This window comes from Myiozetetes cayanensis, unplaced genomic scaffold, assembly GCF_022539395.1.
Source record: "Myiozetetes cayanensis isolate MyiCay16 unplaced genomic scaffold, myiCay2020 scf2-11, whole genome shotgun sequence".
In the NCBI taxonomy this organism is placed as follows: Eukaryota; Metazoa; Chordata; class Aves; order Passeriformes; family Tyrannidae; genus Myiozetetes; species Myiozetetes cayanensis.
Window position 1 is genome coordinate 56,124,939 of NW_026087411.1, and position 20,848 is coordinate 56,145,786.

The window sequence follows — 20,848 nt, forward strand, 5'->3', positions numbered from 1 at the left end:
TACAGTGCTGTCGTTGTACAGCGTTACCTGACTTCTGATTTACTGTTAGAAAGTCTTTGAAATGACAGATGTATTGTACAATCATGATCAGTTTCTTCAATTACAGTATGCTTGCATTAGTTCAGTAAAAGCCTAGTGTAAAGCCTATTGTTGGCTTGTTAGGGAATTTCAAGCTGTTTGTTTGTTTTTATGGAGTCTTTACAGGCAGATTAGTTTTGATTGTTCTTGTGTCATTGATGGAAAAAAATTACTGTCTCTGGTTGTCTACCTCAACTCTCTGTCAGAGTTTCCTTCCTCGTCAAAAGTTGTAAGAAAGCATACATACCTGTGACAGAGCTGCTGCGGTGAGAAGTCCAGACTGAGCATAGAGCCTCATCCATCAGCTTAGTTTTTGCACTGTGCAGGAAAACAGCTTAAGTGCGGGCATATGCTGCCTTGTGTTGTTGTTGGGGTGGTAGTTTTTGGCAAGCATGGGGAACAGAACATGCAGTGGTAGTTTTCTCAGACGCCAGAGCTCATCTGCTGACAGGCATCACAATTATTAATGCAATTATAATCCACAGGCAGAACATGGCAAAATGAAATTGCAGGTTCTTGATTTAAAAAGTTGGCTTCTTTGTTGGAAAACGGATGTAGAGGGAAAGGGATCTAGGGAAATAAAAGCTTGTTCACAATGATTTTATTGTTTCAGTGAATTTTCCTACAGAAAGACTAACTCTTTGTCGAATCAGTAGAGTCTACTAAATGCCAACTTCAAATGGAAGCTGAACCAGGGCATGCTTAGGATTACCTGTGGGGTAGAGACATGCAGAAGATAAACTCATTCTAGTTAATTTGTGGAATTTATTATTCTTTCGGAACTGACGGGGTAAGAAGTTAGAATTCTTTATGTATAGCAAACTCCGTGCTTTCCTTTCAGTGATATGGATTTGGAGTATATTTAAAAGCAGTAGTATTTTCAGATCTTTAAAAAAATGTGTGCTGTGTGAAAAGCTTCCCTCTCCTCATACGGACCTTTAACTCATCTTCAACAAGCCCAAATTAAAAAACAAAAAAATCACTTAATTGAATCCAACTGATACATTTTGGGATTTTATTATTATTTTAAAACTTTTCTATGTGACATTTTAAAACAAAATTAGTTCAGATTTCTTCTGGGGCAATATTCGCAATAGGTCATTGTCAAGGTGTTCTTCCAGTGTAGAAACTTCGAACTTAAAGCAATTTTCTTACTAATCTGTCATATTTTGTTAGCCTGAGTGCCATAAAATTGATGATTCTGTAACCTTTTGTGATTATAATCATCCATAATTTATATATAATATTTATATATGAAGGGTTTTTGTACATGCATTATGTTGTATCCTAGTCCTCTTTTGGGAAATAGTAGTTGTTAGAAATCTGTTGTAAATAGAAACAGTGCCTCAATCTGCAGTTAAGAATATTCGATTTGTTAATTACCTATTTTTTCCCTTCAAATGTCACTGTAATAGAGTATTGGAGCCCCTGGTGGTCTAGTGGTAAAGGCGCGGCGCTGTCACCGCGGAGACCCGGGTTCGATTCCCGGTCAGGGCCACTCCCGGGCAGGTGGAGCTCGTTAGCCCTTAAAGGCAACCCACCTACGTCCTAAGGACCTCGCTGCCACCGTCCAAGCTCGCTTGGCCCCGGCAGATGAACCTTAGGATTAAAGGGTGGGCTCAGTTCCACGCACACTGTGTCTCACCTAAAAAATCCAATGCGCAGGCTGGAAGGTGGAAAGACCTTCCCCGGATCTTCGCTCGCGAAGACTGGCCATTATTATAATAGAGTATTTTGTTTTTAGCTGAGCAGTAGGTTAGCTTTGTTTCTGTTTATTGATAAGATATATAAGCAGTCTACTTTCTTTTGGTGGCAGAAATGGCTCTTATATATGATGTGAACTGTGCTTTGAGTTTCTGCAGAATTCTGGTAAAAAACGTTTACTTTAGCGTTGTTGCTCTCACAGAGACTATAGTGGGCTGCAAATTAATTTCTTTTTACATTTCATTAGTTTGAGTAGTCTCATATCTCAGCAGCATTTAGTCAGAGAAGAGTCATTGTTTTTGAAACAAAAGGCAGGAAGTTAATGGCAAAACTTTAGGAGTATAGATTAACTCTATTAGACTTATATTCATTTTCAGTGGATTTCTTGGTGTAATTGTTTGTGAGACTTTGAGATTGACTAGCATTCATACTGTACAGTCACTTATATAATAAATAATTCCTTTATAATTCTGTATGCCAACACAGCACTCACATCACATCAAGTATCACAGCTCAGACTTTGTTGGAAAACAGTTTATTTTTTTTCTTTTTAAATGTGCTATCAGATGACAGCAGGAATGATTATTACGCTTGCTGACATGACTGGATAGATAGTTGGCAAATGCAACTGTCTTAGAATCAAGTTAGCTATGCAAAATTATTGATTGTAAACCTGGTCTTTTTCCCATAAAGATGATTCTTCTGCATTAGAAGTTTTAAGTACTTCGCTGACTGTGAAAAATGGCAAACATACCTTTATCTTAGTCTAATCTTCAATAAATGTTACTGCAGATACTGTGAAATTATAGGAATTTACTGTCAGTCTTTATGACTTTTCAACTGTATTTGCTAGCTGTCAAAAATATTAGTCCATGCAGACAAGTTTCACACCTATCAGGTCATAAATATTTGCTCTTTAGGTTAGTCTCTCATGTGGAATTCCTAGACTTTAAACTGGAGTTCTGCTCTTGGCTTAAATAAGTTTGAAGTCAGAAGTGAGTGTGGGAGAAATGTGTTGACTGTCAGATTTTTCTCAGTGGAGTTCCAATAATGATTAATGTAAGATTATATTACTCGCTTGTTTCCTTCAGTATTTCTTTAGACCATATTCTTAAACCAGCGCTGTCATTCTTTCTAAACTAATGTACTGAGCTGGCAATCATGTTCATGACTTGCTTGTTTATCCACCTGGGGCTAGTGTCTGAAGAGTTAAACTATCCCTACACTTGTTATACAAAAAGTACATTATACCTAAGCATATCTGTCTGTGTATAGGGACTGTGTTTTGATAGGTTAAAGGACTTGGGAAAGATAACAGTCTGACCTGAATTTCTGGAATGGTTGATTTCTGACATCTAAAACACTTCTTAAGTATGGTAGCAGAGCAATGAGTAGGCTCAGTTTTGAAGATCTTGAAAGATATTTCAACTTCAGTAATCCCAGAAAAGGGTGACCAGGATTGAGCTGTATAAAATTTAGCACTTGGTGCTAACTATACTCCTGCTGCAGACTAGTAGTCGTGAATTTTGTAGAAAAGTCTATTATCACTACAATAGTGTGTGTGACTTGCTTTTTTCTGAATTGAAGCATCTTAAATCATTTAAGACCTAGTGTTAACAGCTGAGTCTCAAGTGTAGCTCTGTAAACAGGCAGCACACTGTTTTTAGAACTTTAACAGAGTTTGTTTAAACTTTGATAGACACATTGTTAAGGCTTGTAGGCCATAGTGGGAGAAGGAGAGCAGTGCAAAGCTAAGTAACAAATTAACACTGCTCAGATTGATGCTCAGAGGAAAAAAACCATTGAGATGGAAAGCAGCTTAAAGTAATGGGCACAGTAGCTTCAGGTAAACTTATATGGATGTGCTCAGGAAATGTCAAGAAAAGGCTGGAACAGTCCTATTTGTCCAGGCCACAACACGACCACTAAATCTGGGATGAGAGAATGTGTTAATCTTCACCTTACATTAGCAAAAAGCCAGAAGCTTGTGTTCATTCTCTGAGGTTTTTCTGTGTTACATTTGTTCTGGTATAGTATGTGTGGAGAAAATGTTAAAACTGAAAAAGAAAGAAAATAATTATTAACAGGATCAATCACTGGAATGCTTCAGTTATAAAGATGGTCTGAAAAGAATCAAAATGTCTGTATAAATACTGCTGTCTTCAGTATTTAGCATTAGGAAAAACAGGAAAAATATTCAACCTAATGCTGTATAGCAGGATCATCCACAGTTGGAATATCTGTAAAATATCTCTCCAGTGCCTGCTGAAGCTAGATGTTTCTTGCTACTTATATGCAAATAGTTCTGTTCATTTGCTTACGCTTTAGGAAATTACATTTTGAAGATCAACAAAGCTTCAGAAGTTATTTACTTAAATAAACTGCAACCACAAGCTCAAGCAAACAATATATAAAGTAAGGACAAACTTGGTTGGTTTTCGTAAGTATTCAGCTGAATTTTTAATTATTGCAAAAATAAGATGAAGTGCCTCAAAAGATTACAAATGAAGAGTATCATTCCATGTGTGCCAACTGGGGCTTGTTTGCCATTTCTACTTCAGAGTTTGTTGTCAGAAACATAAACTGCAACCATAAAAACGAATACTAGATGTCTGATGTTGACCAGTGAGAGATATGTACTAAAGAGATTCATTGCAGCTTGTTCACAAAAACTTGTACTTTTTCTACTGTAAATAAAGGTTGTGAGGAAATAACTTCTGAAGCTCTGCTGAGGTGTTTGTTGGTTGTACAGTAGACAGATTCAGTTTAATAAAAGAGCAAATAACTAACATAGTAACTTTTTGTTGGCTGACTGAGTGGAGGAATCATCCTGTGTGACCAGACAGAGGAGCAACAGGTAGTGCTCAGGAACGGGGAACCACTGTGCAGCTGAGAGCAGAGCAGGGAGAAGCTATTTAGATTAAGCAATATTGAAGAATTACATAGTGGGAGAAGATAGGTATGTGGAATATCTCATTTTAACCTCTCTTTATGCATCAGAAATTAGAAATGGTTCTTATAAGTCCCCAGAATGTATCTTAACTGCTTCAGCTTTTTTTTTTATTTCCAGTTCTTCTGGCTGCTTTATTACCATTTCTGCTTGTAAAGTGCCTTTCTCATGAACACCTACTCTACCAGAAAAACAGCAATAGAGAGAATCTTAATATAAGCAAGGAGCAACTGCCTTGAGGTCTTCTAGGTGTGGCTTGTTACTTGGGAGGATAGTAGTTGTTTTCTAAGTGAGTGTTAGTCTGGCTGCCTGTGCTATTGAACATATCAGAAAGGCATACAATTCTTTTTTCTGCCCTCTTTTTGAGACCATTCGGCAATAATTTAAGTTACAGTCAAGTAGGACAACCTATGACAAAATATTTGGAAAAGTTACCCCTCTAAATCACTATCTTGAACTTTTTTGTAGTTGCATGTAGGGGTGCATCTGCTTATCTTTGTGGATTGATTGATTGGTGGTGTTCACCATGTACTACCAAATCAAGAAGGGAACTGCTGACCTGTGGAGAACTGTGGAGCTCTGCATGAGAGACTCTGCAGGTAAGACTCATGTATAGAGCTTGTAACAGCTTTTGCAGGAGCTGTTAGCAAGATCACAAACTTTGATTGTAAATGGAAAAATCAAAGCTACTGCATTAGGAAGTGTCTTTGATAAATGAGGCTAATCCACCATGAACTTCCATACTGTAGAGAACAAGAGGTGTCACAGACCGCTTTTGGAACAGGTTGAGGTCAGGAATGACCTAAAATGTAACTGGTTCAAAAAGGACCACAGTAGTGAAAATTCTATGAGTTTTTTTTTCTGTGCATGTGGAGTTCAGCATATTAACTTGTTAAGGATTTATGTGCTTCTGTCATAAATCAAGAGTTTTAAATTTCCAGTGCTTTTTGCTGTTTTTCTGTTTACACTATTATCAGAGTGTAAGCATGACTCCAAATGTGCCAACACTTAGTCAGGGAGTGGACATACTTGTAAAACAGATCCTAAAGTACAGGAGTCAGAATAATTTGAGGCTTAAAATACTGGATCATTTTTTGAACAACTAATTTTTATTTCTGATGTGATTAATTTTGAAATTTCATTTAATGACTTGTGGAACAGGGAGTTTAGTTCTAAGTATCTACAGAGAATTAACTGTCCAAGCTGATGAGTAGCTTGTTCTCCCTGCTGGTATTTTAGCAGTCTGCTTTCACTGTGGATATGTGCAGCGTGAAAACCAAGAGCGGAGAAGTATTAGGAGAAGCTCAGACAGTAAGAGGCTCTAAATAGTTCATTGTCAGAGCGCGTGTGTCGTCTTGGAAGTCCTCCAATACTATTTGGTTTATTTCTTTCAAGGACTGTGTTCTGAAGCCAGGTTTGTGGCATTGACTGAGATCCGTCTTCATAGAACAATCAGTAAGACTTAAAAGGAAGACCTTACTATTTGTTATGCAACAAAGTACATCAATGTCCTAAATATACTCTGTGCCTTGGAATTCTCAGTTTGAACTAATTAACTCTATTTACTGCGATGCTTTGAAAGTACCTAATAAGATAAATGTATATATTAGAGGTAATTTTATACTTGCTGTTCAACACGTGAATATTTCCTGCTTCACACTTACTGAATATCAAATATAGCATTATTAGTTATCCTTCACAGATGCATTTTGCAAATGATCTTTGGATAGGTGTAAGACTATTTAAATGTTTGTCATGTGCTGAAACGTAGAATTCAGAGTAATACTTGGACTGTTTCTTTTAGTGGCATGTTTTTGTTCTGTCTACAGTTGTGGGGTTTTTTCCTGTGCTCCTGCCATGTGCCAAGGTTTGTGGAGCGATGCAGAGAACTGGGTCAGAGACTTGACTTGGTTTAAAAATAACTCATCAAAAGAAGGATCTTTGTCAGTTCTCTGTCGTGTTCCTGCTGCGCAGTGCTGTCAACAACTGTTGCATCTGAGAAGCTGTCAAGTGAGGTTTTTTTGAAGAGAAGTTAAAAATTCTAACTAACATTAGCAAACTAATCAATATTGCTTTGTCCAGTTGACAATAAGTGAGAGACTGTGGTTAAAAAACTGTCACGCTGTGGTCTGCAATTAGTGAGGCGGGTTGATATAAATGAAGTGACAGGAATGGATCTAACAGTGGTTGCAGAATAACAAGATTAGAAGGTAATGAATTTTGAGGAAAGAAATGTATTCAATCTACGAAAAAATGAGTGAAGGAGTTTTTCATAGTACTTTGCTGTGTAGTGGTGGTCAGCAGTGATTAGGAAGCATTTTTTCAACTTGTTATACATCCCTGAATTACATTACACTGCATTCTAGTACCCAATTTGAGATTGTATTCCAGTAAACTTTTAAATTGGAAAGCACCCTGTCATACCAGTTTAATGGTTAAGTTTGCCAAGAGCTTTAAAATTCTCATCAATGAATTGCTGCATATGACATACAGAAATAACGTTGATACGATAATTTTTTTAGTTTTGAATTGTGAATTAAGATCAACCCATGATCAGTTACATTTATATTAACTAACAAAACTGAAGCAAGTTATTCTATTTCATTTTTTCTTTATCTGAAGTAAAAATTAGCTTTTTTAAATGTATTGCTTGTTTTTAATTTAAAGGTTTTTGTTAATATGTACAGTAAAACTCAAAATAATATTGTAAATATTGAAGGACAGGTATATTCATATATCTGGTTTAACTCAAGTACAGTGAAATTAATGTGGAAACTTGTTTTGTGTTTCTGGTGCACAGTTTACATGATATTGTTCATAGTGATTGTTTCATTTAAGCATAATAGAAAGCTTTCTTACTGTAAAGATGATCAAACACTGGAAGAGGTTGCCTGGAGAGGTTGTAGAGTCTCCCTATTTGGATATACTTAAAATCCTCACTCAGTATAGTACAAAACAACCTGCTGTAGCTGAGCCTCCTATGAGGAGGGAGAGTAGAGCAAATGATCTCCAGAGGGCCTTTCCAAGCTGAACTATGCTGTGATTCTGTGCAGGAATTCTTCATGTTTATTAGCTTTAAAAAAAAAAAAAAAGTCTTACACCAAACAATACAAACATGAAAATCGTTAACGTCCTGTTCAGGTGAGATGATATAGAAGGTCCTCTTCTGAGTTTGTTCACTACCCCCTGTCGTCAGCACATACCTACCAAGTGTGTTGTAATTTCCCACCCACAGAAGTTGTCTCCAGGTCTTGCCTCTTAACCATCCTCTGGTGTGGAACAGTAGGTACTTCAGTAACTCTCTCCAAGCAGAAGAAATACTTTTATCTTTACTGTGTAGGTGGCATGCATGTTGCTTCATTTATTGTTTTACCATTGAGGTCATCTCAGTTTAAATACTGTTGTATTTTGTTGCAGTTAATGGGCTTGATTTGCCTTGTAGAAGAACCTTAGGGCAGGGAGACTGTGATATTCTGGAAGACTTTCCCAGAGAGGTTTTCTGATTTCTGCAAAGTGCGTTTCACCACATTTGATAGAGATGTGATTTGTTCCACTTCACCTGAAATTTGTAAAGGTTTTCAAGTTTTTTCAGTTCACAAACCTTTCCAAGTTCAAGGGTCTCTTATTGGAAACCTGTTAGAGTTTTAGAAGGTACATACTTGAAACGGTGCCTTTGAGAGTTATGTACTGCTTCTTATAAACGTCTGATTTGCACCAAGTCGTCATATTGCTGATGCTGCTGTTACTTCTTTGCAGTATGATGATTGAGAGTGCAATTTCATAATTTCCAGCTACTGCACTGACGGGGTTTTTTTTTGGTGTGTTTTTAGTTTTGTGAGTTTAGTGTTTAGTGGTTGGGTTTCGGGTTTTTTTCTTGTTTTATGGGGGGGGTTGGGGTTTTTTTGTTTGGCTGGTTTGCTTTTTGTTTGTGTTTTGTTGTTTTTTGTTTGTTTTGGGTTTTTTGTATCAATGTCTTCCAACAGTTCTGGAGTTTCAGAGTTGTTGGCCTTGTTAATTGAAGTTGTGTGACCTCAGGATCTTCATATCTAAGGAGATTAAAACAGTAGTGAAGCATTTTGTCTTGAAGATGGCTCTACAGTCACTGAGGAGTTAAAGAGAGTTGCTTATCCTCTTTTCCTAAGAAGATGAAAACCCTAAACCTAAATCTCAGAGAAGCAATCCCTTGATTATTTTTTATTATTATTCTCCCCTTCAGAATAACTTATTACCTGTTGAATGTTTAAATCCTCCTTCAAGAAGATTATAGGTACGCTGTTTGGGTATGTTCAAGCATACAGTTAGCAGAGGAATCTCCACAAGATGTTTGCATTTAATGATTTTACTCAACCTTCAGTCATGTTTCTGGTTGGGATATATCCTGTATTTGAAGTATAGCTATCGATGGGTGGATTTGACAACCTACTTGTTCAGCAGCAGCAGAATATTCTTTCTTTTTTGGTTCCTTGGTGGTGGTGGTGTGGGGGTTGTTTGGGTTTTTGTTTGTTTGTTTTGTGGTGGGTTTTTGTTTTTAATCCTTAACTTTTTCCTTTTCTTGATACTTATGTCTGGTGTATTTTCTACATTTATATCTATTTACTTTGAACTGATGCTTGCTTTTCCTTTCTAATACTTGTCTGTCATGGTAACTTAATTATTAATTTGGGTTTTAGCTGAAGTTTTTTTTTTCAATCTGTTGGCACTCACTAGCTGCAAACAAGGTAATTTGTAGTTCAGTAGTGGCTTTGAAATTGAACAAAACAATTACTGCCTAATGATTCCATAGGCTCAAAATGCCTGCATCATTGCTTCTTTTCATAAGACATTAGAGTCTGGTTAATTCGTTTGTTGATGCTAGGTCACCAAATCCACAGGCCTTTTCTGCTTTGGTTGTAGTCAAGTTTGTGGATGCTCCATCATTCTTCCAGCATACAGTGCTTTAAAAAAAATGAGTTGCTTTTCCTGTTGCACTGGTTTCGATTGCCAGCTGTCTCTTGAGTTTCCACTGCCTTAGCTCTGCTGGTTACTTAAACTTAATTATTTTTGGCATTAGGTTGAGTACAGGCAATGTATTTTAGATGTTGATGCCTCAGAAGTTTTATTTGATTTGTCATCTGTCAATGTACACTGTCACTTCTTTCCTGGTGGCACTTTTTGTAGTCCAGCCAACCTGTTGAGACTACTGTATTGCATTCAACTATATTCAATTATTTTCTTTCATTTATTGGATTTTAGAAAATATCTTGTTATCCCCTGATGTCTCACCAGACATCATACTGCAGAAATACTACAGTGGGAAAATGCAAATATGCAGGAGCTGTAGGACAGTGTGTGAAGGTAACGCAGACACAGCCAAGTGTTTAATGCAGCTTGTTTCCATCCAGTAGGATTTGAGCTGCATGTACAGCCCTAGACATGCTTATCCTCTTGGGACTTCTTTGGAACTAAGTGTTTGTCAACATCCCACACCTTGCTGTGACAGGTTTTATGGCAGCTTATTTTCATGAGGTCCTAGAATCCTGGTACGTGGCAAGGCGGTAACTAACCAGCTTTTTGTTGAGCCACATCTAGTTCAGCTTTAGTTGATAAACCCATCTGATTCATGGTATGGAGTTACTGAAGTGGTGCTGAAGCACAAAGGCTGCTTGTGGACCATGTCGTTCAGTTGTTGCTGTGTGAAAATGTAGTTCACTTTTTCATTTGGAACTTGCCTAACTCCCAGTAGTCAGGAAATGAGCAGATAAGACGAGACCAGGTTTGCAAAAAAGAGATGATTGAGCTCTGGTGGGAAGCATGAGGACAGAAATTTATACCCGTGGATTTAGATCCTCTGTACCTTCTCTGATTGGTATTCACAGGCAGAGTCTCATGGACCAGGCTGGTCAGCTGCAGTTTGGTCGCTAAGGAATTGTGGAACCAGTCTGCTTGGAAGCCATTTCTAGGCATATGAAGGTGAAAACAGTAAGATTACCAAGGGTACTTGTCAACCAGATTATCTGGTGCAACAGAAAGACTACAACTGGTTGAGGAGAGAGAAGCAGTGATACCACCTGTACTGACTTCAACTAGTGTTCCACTGTGGTGTTCCACGAGCATCCTCGTGTCTCATTTGGAACATTGCAGTCTAGATAAGACTACGAAGTAGATAAAAAGGTAGTCTGGATCATTTAACTCTGAGAGTCTGATTTGGGATGTGTCCTTCTTAGTATTTTATTAGTGACCTGCACAAGCAGGGATGCACCTTGACTAAGATTGCAGATCTTCAGTGTGAAGAGGGGTGCAGTCAATATATTTGGATCCATGGCATGCTACTCTGAAATGTATGAAATCACCTCTGTAAAGCAACTGTGTTTAAAGTTTCTTTCTACCAGTAACTCTGTTTCGTTTCAGATTACGGAGCTCTGTGGTGCAACAAGACTTGGCTATTTTGGAAGAAGTCAGTTTTACATAGCTTTGAAACTTGTTGCTGTGGCCCAATCTGGTCTCCCTGTAAGAATGGAAAGCTTAAATACAGGTAAATCACAGGATCGGGTGAGTTGCTAAGTGGAATTATTGGTAGTTGGCTCACAGATTCTTATACAATGACGCTGTAAATTAGAGTGGTATGTCTTTTTATAGATGTTGCTAACTTAAAAAATGGGGAGAGACTATGAGAGAGTGTTTTCTTACCATGCAGTAAATGTGAGGTGAAATACTCATTGAATAAGTATTGCATTCATCATGGAGTGGATGAACAGCTTGTACCTACTATGTAGGTACAAGTTAATTCTATACGTGACTAATATGAGAACTTGTGTGCTGTATCCTCTAATTAAAGTACTAATAAGGGCAATGTAAACTGGAATGAGAATAAGGCAGCATTTGCAGGCTTCTGTAGTTGCTGGGTTTATGAAACCTTGATTGTGACGAACAAAAGGTTGTCTTTTCTGAAGTTACGTTTCTTGGCACTTGGCTTGAGGTTTTTTTCCCTTCTTAGTGCAAATATGAAGATTGGTTTAAGATTTTTTTCTAGTGAAAAACCTGACCTGTGAAAGATCTTTGAAGTCTGTTATCAGCCAAATCACCTGTTATCCTACTTTTCGAAGGTCAGCTCTGGTGTGGGTGGGTGGTGAAATAGGAACATGAGAAAGACTTAGTCTAGGAAGATGATTCAGAACAGCAGGAAGAGCTTTGATATGAGTCTCTGTTGTAGCCCTCTGAATGAGGTAAGTGAATCCATGTCCTTGTTGCTCTGTAAGATGAAAAGATACTTAGGAAGTTGAAGTAGTGAGTTTTAAGTCACTGTAACCCTTGCAGTGTAGTAAACAACTCATAAGTTTAAAATATCTTTGGAGCACAGCTTTGTGTTAAGGTGATTTCCCTAGTAGGTTTTATGTCTGTAAAATACATGATATTATATGATTTTTATATGCTAGTAGTTAAAAGAAATCTGATGAGTTTTTTGCGTCTAAAGATTGTAGATTAAAAAGAGTAGTTAAGGAGATTCTATTAAAAACAATCTGGTATAACTGAAGTATCTGACAAAGATATAAAAAAGAAAGAAATCTCTGTGTATACGTTTACAACTGTGTTTATTCTAGGCTCATAGAGACTGTATATACTGCTTTCGTGAGTTTTTGTAGTTTTTTCAAAAAGTGTATTGTTTTAATCAACATTTTGGTAGTATTAAAGTTCCTTTCTGCTCATAAGTCACCATATGTTTATAAACCATTTCCCTAGTTTTCCTTATGAGTGTTCCCGAATATAAAGGTTTAGCAAGTTGTAGCAGAATGCCCTAGAATCAGAAAGTTCGAAAAAGGACCTTTGACTCTTAATATCTGATAGAACTGGAACTTGATAAAACAGTTGAGGGGTTTCTTATCAAATGCCTGTTGAACAAGTCAAAGACAAATCTGTATGTAGCTTTTTTCAGGGCTTTTATAAGCTTGGTTTTAGTGCAAAATACGTTGACCAGAAGAAGCTTTTCTATTAAAAAAAAAAAAAATCACAAGAAATATGAAGGAAATAATTGAAATAAAGATACAGGGTTAATTCCAAAATATCAAATATGTTGCTGTAAAATTAGCAGCCATTGGAATTGTTATAATGGCATACATTTTCTTGATTCATGACAATACTAGCAATACTTGTAATGATTTCTGGATTTCTAGGAACAATTTTGTGTAAGAGGTTTGAAACCTACTAAAATACACCAAGTACAGTAGACAGAACATTTATTTTTACACTAACTGTTTTTAGCTATGGTCTGTTGCCTTGGTTGCAGTGGTTCCAGTCCTATCTATGAATTTCCTGCTTCTAGAATGATTCAAGTGTTGTTGTAACAGCTAAAATGCAGCAGGCTGAGGAGTCATAAAATGATTCTGAACTTGGGTTCCCTTCCCTTGAAAACTGGCTTTTCCCTACAGTCCATTTCTAGATGTCTTGAAGAGGAACTGTTAGAGCCATCAGAAACTAAACTGTATACTCCCTCTCTTCAAAGTAAAATATTTTAAATTAGTTAAAGCTTATATTTGTAAATATCTACCTTTTAGTTCTTCATTTGATGTATGTTTATTGATTTTCTTAATTTTATTCACTCTTTTATCTTGGAATTTTCTTTCCCCTTCACATCTCTTTTTCTCTTTGGTGTGTATCTCTTCAGTGGACAGGAAGCTTGCTTTATCTGAGTTGCTGAATGGAAACTCAGTCAAATTTTGAATCCTAAGTCAAACATAAGTGTGGTCCAGTTAATTCTTAAGTGTGTGCTTTTTTGATTATTTAGATATGCAGTACAATAAGAATACTGGCATACTTATTATACTACGAGCCTCTAAAGCTTGTTGTTCCTTTGCTGTCCCAGAAAATTTTCCTTCGAAGGAAGCTGAAAATTGAGACATCAGTGAGCAATGTGTATTTCAAAGTAATATTTATTTTCCAAGTATGGAATGCTGGTTATGGTGGAAGAAAATGTTAGGAACGATGTGGGCATAAAAAGTATTGAGAACGTTTTAATTTATTCGTTAGCAAGCGTTAGTTCCGTTCGTAACAGCTATCACATTTATAATTGAGGGATTTCTGAAGGGTAACAAATGCTGTAGTGTTGAAATGAGGTTTTTCTACTGTTAGGAAGAAAAGTCAGAGAACAGATTAGCATGTAGGAACTTAGTACAGCTAAACAAACCTATACTTATGTAATCTTGTTTTTAAAGAAGACAATAGAGTATTTTGTGTTTCTTTTGAGTCCTCTGTTTTTTTGTGAAATTGTGCTAGAGAACTCACACCAAAGTCTTGTGTTGGAACAGCTGGTTACGTAAACTTTCCCTCTGGATCATTCAGTGTCTGTATTATTCCATGTTTTGAGAACATAAAAATTTTCACTTGTATACAATGACTTTTTCACTTTTTGACTGGCTGTGATTCACTGTTTAGTTACGTGTTATGTAGGTGCTAGAAATAGTAGATAAATTTGGAAAATTACACTTGAGTAATGAGATGTTGGGAAAGCTAAGAAAAAATGAGCTACATCCAGATTTTCTAATTGCTGCTGCATTTAATGCACAGTTGTCAGAACTGTTGTGGAGCTATGTGAAGTCATCTTTGTATACCAAAGACAGAACTTGGGTAGCAGGGTCATGAAGTATAATGCACAATAGGTATTTGAATTTTTCCAGTTGCCAGGTGTTGGCTTGACTAGCTCAGTCTCTGTGTGTAAGGAATTGGTTCACATGTGAAACTTTTAACTTTAAAATAGAACTGCATTTTTATTCTTAAGCATCATACTCATATATAGTAAATGGCCTGCTGTATTTTGTTTTTAACAGTAAAGGACCTCCCTCTTCCCAGATTTGTTGCATCAAAGAATGAACAAGAATCAAGACACACAGCCTTGTATTCTTCAGATGCTGATAACCCAGCTTCGTATTCAGGTGTGATTCCTCCTCCTCCACCTGGCAGGATACAAGTCAAAAAAGGCTCTGTGAGCCATGATGCAGTTCAGCAGCGTACATCAACTGATCAACAGGTAAATTATCTTAAAAGATTAAATGGGGCTCTTAATCACTACTTTGCTCTGTTCGTGTCAATTTGATAGGGCTTCTAAGCTTTGTTGCTTTCAATATAGTTTCTTTTTCAAAACAAATTAGTTATATATTATACATGAAGACCATAGATGCCTCTGAAACACTTGCATGTAGGAGACATTTTTAATGAAGGCTTATAATCTGTGTTTAAAATATTGGGGGTAATGGACATAGAGTGTAGACAGAAAAGAAAATCAGTGTGTTAAGGTATGATGGCAAATATCAAGTTGTAATCATTATGATACTAGTAGCTCATTTATTAAGTAGTTCCTGTCAGTTTCCTGGTCATTGGAACAGTGATACTGAGTCCCATGGAAGACCAGATTTCTAATCCTTCAGCATTCTCCAATACATGTAAATCTGAAATACTTTATTTAGAAAATTTTTTTAAATTTTCACAGTTGCGTTTCTCTGCTTTACATTTTATTGTTCAGCTGTTTACTTGTTACGTAGAGACAATGAGAACCAGAAATAACAGACAGAAGTTTTCACATAGCTTTTTATTGTGTTTTAATAAGAAGAAAACTGATTTCTTTTTGTTCACTGGTTCTTTCGTCCTCAGCTGCAGGATATCTGAATAAATGAAAACTGTAAGGGCTTACAACTCTGTGCCACCTCATACATAATTCCTTGGATTTACAGTCTTTATGCTCTTTTTCCATGGGGAGATACTTTCTGATTGTCTTTTCCACAAGCAAGAACTGAATACAAATGCTAAATTTTGCTCTGTATGTTGAATGACCTGTTTTCTTCCCTATGGTATACTTTTTTCTGGGCTTATTTTGTAAAGAATCGAGGAACTTGCAAATGTCCCTTAGCGTCTCTGGGAATCAAAGAATCACTCATAAACATTTATTCATCTCTATGGAAATAGCCCAGACTGATCCAGTATAAAGAAAAAGTAAATTACTAAAGGAAATCCATAATCAGTATTTATCTGCCACTTTGTTTCTCCCAAAGGGAAGATGACTATAATGAAAGAGAGCTGGCAGTAGGTCTGAAAATAGCTTTTTGTTGTCTAGTTCTGGGAGGTGTGTTTGAGAGAGCTTCGAAGCACTTCATGAAGAAATCAGGAATCACAGATTTCTGTGATCTGATGGTAGGGCAGAAATTGGTTTGGTTGAAACTGTGTTTTGTAAGCTTCCATCATGATGTTGAGTTTATTTAGTGAACAACTGTAATTTGATACAGGAGTCTGTAGTGGTGTAATTTCAAAATAACAACAAAAAAATCTGGTGTTTGAGGTCTTCAAGATAAGGTTAAAAAACCCCACATATTTACAAAGGTGTATGAGCATCCAAATTTCATTTCTCTATCTTGGCTGGTAGAAGCAATGTGGTATATCTTTCACATAAGTCTGTATGGGATCATAGGAATAAAGAAACTGTATAAGCCCTTTGAGAGATCTGGCCCAGAAAACAGAACTTGGAACAAATGTAACAGACAACACAGCATTGAGTCCAGCAGTTTTAAGCTGTGTTTATGGTCTAGAACATCGGGGAAGTATTGTCTGATTTTGCACCCTACTGTAAAACTGCATGTTCTGTGGCTCATGCTACATTTCTGACTGTACAATGAACCCATTCAAGCAGCCTTATTGTCCCAGTTATTATACTTACTGATTTAGATACCATGTTAGAAACAAGCTGAGAAAGGGGCTTGAGCCCAGGTTTCTCACTTAACCATGTAAGTGCTCTAATTGGGTTATTTTCCAAAAGATGGGTACAACTTTATACATGTTTTTATGGAAATTGCTGATTCAGTTGTCTTTACCTGGAGATACCACTGAGATTTATAAAATCTAGGAGAGTTTCAGATTCTGAATTCTCATGCCACCTTTTTGAGCAATGAGGATGAAAAGAGCTGAAATCTGAGAAGTAAATAACAATGTATCATTTCCTAGGGATAACTTTTTTCTGGAGGAATATGTCAGTTAAGCTTGGATATTTCCCTTTTGGAACTTATCTATATCTGTTAGTATCTGTTAGATACTTCCTTAGGGAGTTTGGGTTTTTGTTTTTTTTTCTTAAAGTGTTTACTGGCTTTGATAATATGCCTGACACTTGAAAGTACATTGATTTCTTAAAATACTGTGGCTGAAATATTATTTGTATGAAATTTTAAGGTATCTTAATCTTCATCTTTAAAACAGGGTTCATTTATGTCCAGCTTTCCATATTAGTGAGATTTGTCATGTGTAGTATATCATTTTATAACTGTAAATAATTTATTCAGAAGAATTTCCCTTAGTATATTGTCTACTGAAATGTGCTGGCTAAAACTATTTCTTAACAATGCATTATTTTGGCAGTTCCTCTCAGTGAACTTCACTTGGAGGCAAGGCATCAGGAAATGGCAGTCAGGTTGTTTCCAAAGAGTAGCTATAAATTAGGTCATCACAAATACCTTTTTCTGTCCCTAGCCATTTTTATGGTAGTGTTTTTAGTTTATAATGGCTAAGTATTGTGCAAATATAGCACTGACCAGGAGTTTATATCTTTTTAATATTGTTAGTGTTATCAGAAGATGACTGAAGTCACACCCAGCTGTCATGGAAGCTGCAGAACTGATTCTAGGAGTCAAACTGAATAATGAAAGATGCTTTCACTCACTGGATGGCATGTTGACTGCACATCCTAGTGAAGATAAACAATGGATGAAAATATATTTTTTTTTCTTCTTCCTTAAAAATAGAAGCTAAGTAGATTTGAACACTTCTGGTGACAATGTGACATCTATACAAGCACTTTTGGTGATGTGGATATGTTACCACAGTGTGTATATATATATTTCTGTACCTTAATAGTAGCAGCTATGCTACTAAAAATGTTTATGTACTGCAAATTTTCTTGAAGAAGTAGCAATGTTGAGATTAGGAAGAATTTTCTGTCTTCTTAAAGTAGCTTACAAGTGACTAAATGTTCTCAATATCAGGAATATTTTATGTTTTGTTGTTAAGACCGAAAAGCAAATACTTTTTCCAGTGTCATTAAGTATGATCCAGATGTTGATCAGGTACTGCTTTAGGATACTTTCACCTGTTTCCCAGGAAAGGGGAGTATCTGGCTTCAATAGATACTGATGCTCTAACACTCAAAAGCATGTATCTGGCAAATGCTCATAGGCTGAACCTTACTGTGTCCAGGTGAAAATAAAAGGTAAAGCTGAAGGTACTCATCTATCTATGTGTGCATTAAGCATATTACTGGCACTCCAGATGATACTGATTTATTGCCATATTAGTGCAGCCTTAGGAGGAGACAGCTCAAATTTGCCACCTATAGCAGTCAGAATTTGATCATTTCAACGTTTTTAACTATATGAAAAGTAGTGTTATTTTCTTTTAAGCTTTTTCCAGTAGTCAATTTCTGTTCAGTTCTGTTTTGTAGATTGAACAGGTAATACCAGATACATTTTATCTGGTATTAAATAAATTGTTTAGGAGCACAGAACTGGAAAAGACCTCATATATAATTTAGTCGAACCCTCCATTATTACGAGAAATTGTATTTGGTCATGAGTTTTTGAAAAAATCAGAGTTCTCTCGTGAAATCACAACCTTTTATTCACACTGACTGTGTTGGGGAAAACTATTCCAGAGCCTTAGTAGGAATACAGTGGAATATCCATGGGAATACTGTGTGAATTCCCAATTAACTTAGCTCAACCTGTTCTTTTAACAGCTTTGTCGCTAGTACTTGCTGCAGAACTCTGCCAGTATTTACTTTAAAACTATTGCATTCCACTTCAGCTTTGTTTTGCTTGACAAGACAAAACAATCTGTTGTCTCAGTTTCATCTCATAGTTACTAGTAATCCTCATAATCCTTCTCTGCCTGTGATCCAATTTGAATTTGTACTTATTGAAAATATTTTACACTTGCATTTCTTGTTCCAAATGATATTTCACCACTATTAATAGTATTTTGTAGGGTTCTTCCCTACTTCTTCTTGATATATCTTATCTGATATACCTTGGCATCTGTGAATAAAGCAAATCTGTCATACTTGACATATTGTAGGGGTCTGATAGTTGACCTGTGCATCCAGTCTTCTCCTTATACCCTTTGGTATTAATTTTCATAATGCAAGAAACTGTGTTTTACGTTTTAAAATTTGGTAGCTTATTGTTACTTATGTCCTAGAAGGGATCCATCCATCTACCACCTTACATTTGCTGTCAGAATGCATCAGCATGCTATTTAGTGTGCATAATCAGTTACCTAAAGTATCAAATGAGTTTGTTACCTGAATCAGTCATTCAGGAGCATTATTAGAAACATCCCTTCAATCTCATAGTTCCCATTCTAATACAATGCAGCATTTTTCCTTCTGTAGCCTTCTGTTCTTTTACACCTTAGATTCTTGTATTAATCTCCACATTGTTGTAACTTTCTTGTATGACACCCCACTGAGGTATGCTGAGCTTCAGGGTAAATGTAGCACAATTCCTTTTTCTAGAAAATCACAAAAATGTCAGCCAATTTGAGTAAAATTTCTCACGCTGTGATTGATCCTTTTTCATTTGTCTCTGTTGTAATTATTATTTTCCTCAGAAATCTAATCTAAAACCTTTCAAGCTGCTGGGATCAGACCAGCAAGTTTGTAATTGGCTGAACCACACACTCTCTCTTGAAAGATGTGTGGTGCTGCATTTAGAGTTCTTGTTGAACCTTGAGCTGTTTGTAATCAACTAGTAGTCATTCTGAAGAACAGAACATGGGTTCTGCAATGCAATTACCCTCTCTAGCGTAAATCTGTCGTCATGATGGATCTGTTCCCTAATTCTGTGTGGTATCAGAGTTAGTTTCTGAATTAAAAGTTGAAGTGAATTAGTGCTGCTCCCAGCCATTTTGTAATAGTCTTTGCCAGTACATATGGGCATCATTGAAATACTTTGAATGGAAAGTTTAAAATCTTGTGGCATAGAAACTTATTTAAAGAAATCCGACTCAATGATCATAACTTCCAGAAAATACTTCAGTTGCAGAATCAACCAGGCTGGCCATGTTTCCCAGGAAATATGAAAATCAGAGGGCAACAAAAGGTAAAAGTTTACATCAACACATTAGAAAGTAACTAATTGTTGCCCTAAAGCTCTTTTGTTAGGACATGGGTGGTTTTAGAATGTACCTTGCTTGGAGAAAAGCGTGTTTATAGAACCCTGTTGCTGACTTTTAGACTCTTGCAAATGTAATGTTATTTAAAAAGCATAATGGTCTTAGGATATTCCAAAGAGTAAGCCAGTTCACTCGGGAACGGTGTGGAAGCCTAGGATCAATCTGTCTGTTGGGACTTGGTAATATGTTAACAGTTGTTGACACAGAATAGCAAACTTTTTGTCTACTGCTGAAACAGTATTGAGAATTTTAGCTTCGTTTTTACTTTTAAGGATATTCGGAGTTCAAGTTTTACTTTCTTGTTGTTTGTCCTAGCACAGTTTAGCTCAAACAGGGAGAACTGGCAAACAAGAATTCCAAAAGGTCTAGGTATAGGGAAGAAATTACTTTCTACTACATAAATACTTTGCTTTGTACAATATAAACGATTTTTCCTTTGTATTTTATTTGAAATGGAATGATCTAGTAATCTGAGTGTCTCATGAGAACTGATTCCAGGTAGAAACTGCACATGTGATTCTCTGTTCTCCTACCTGTTCAGGAAGAATATAGTACACTATGGAATTAAAGAGAAGTGTGATTCTTAACATCAGGGCAAAATTACTTTGTAATTTGTAGAGCAGAGAAAATTACATCAATGTTTTTACATATTAAATAAACGTGTCTGGTGATTCCCTCCCCCAGCCCCCCCCCCCAATGCTTAATTCTGGTTTGTTTTTTAAATGAGAGCAACTGATTGTGAATTACTTGATGAACATTAGGTATGATAATAAGTTGTACAGTAAGTAATTTTTTGTTTTGAGACCTGGTTTTAGATGCAACTTTTATCACAAGTGAAAGTGAGTCTCTAATTTGCTTTGTAGCTAAGTGATTTAACTCGGCACTGCTGTTGTCTTAAGAATGCCAAGTTAAGAACATATTAGATGATGTTGTTTGAAGTGA

The 20,848-nt window shown here is 36.4% G+C and overlaps 1 protein-coding gene across 7 annotated transcripts in view; it reads left to right on the top strand.

Annotated features, from left to right (window-relative positions):
• The window catches only part of REPS1 (RALBP1 associated Eps domain containing 1), a 61,210-nt gene that overhangs the window by 4,690 nt on the left and 35,672 nt on the right, over window positions 1–20,848 (top strand). For all 7 annotated transcript variants that reach the window (XM_050316845.1, XM_050316851.1, XM_050316846.1 and 4 more), the window contains exons 2-3: window positions 11,120–11,243; window positions 14,530–14,729. In XM_050316845.1, the coding sequence (XP_050172802.1) occupies window positions 11,120–11,243; window positions 14,530–14,729 (324 nt within the window). The remainder of the gene's footprint in view (window positions 1–11,119; window positions 11,244–14,529; window positions 14,730–20,848) is intronic.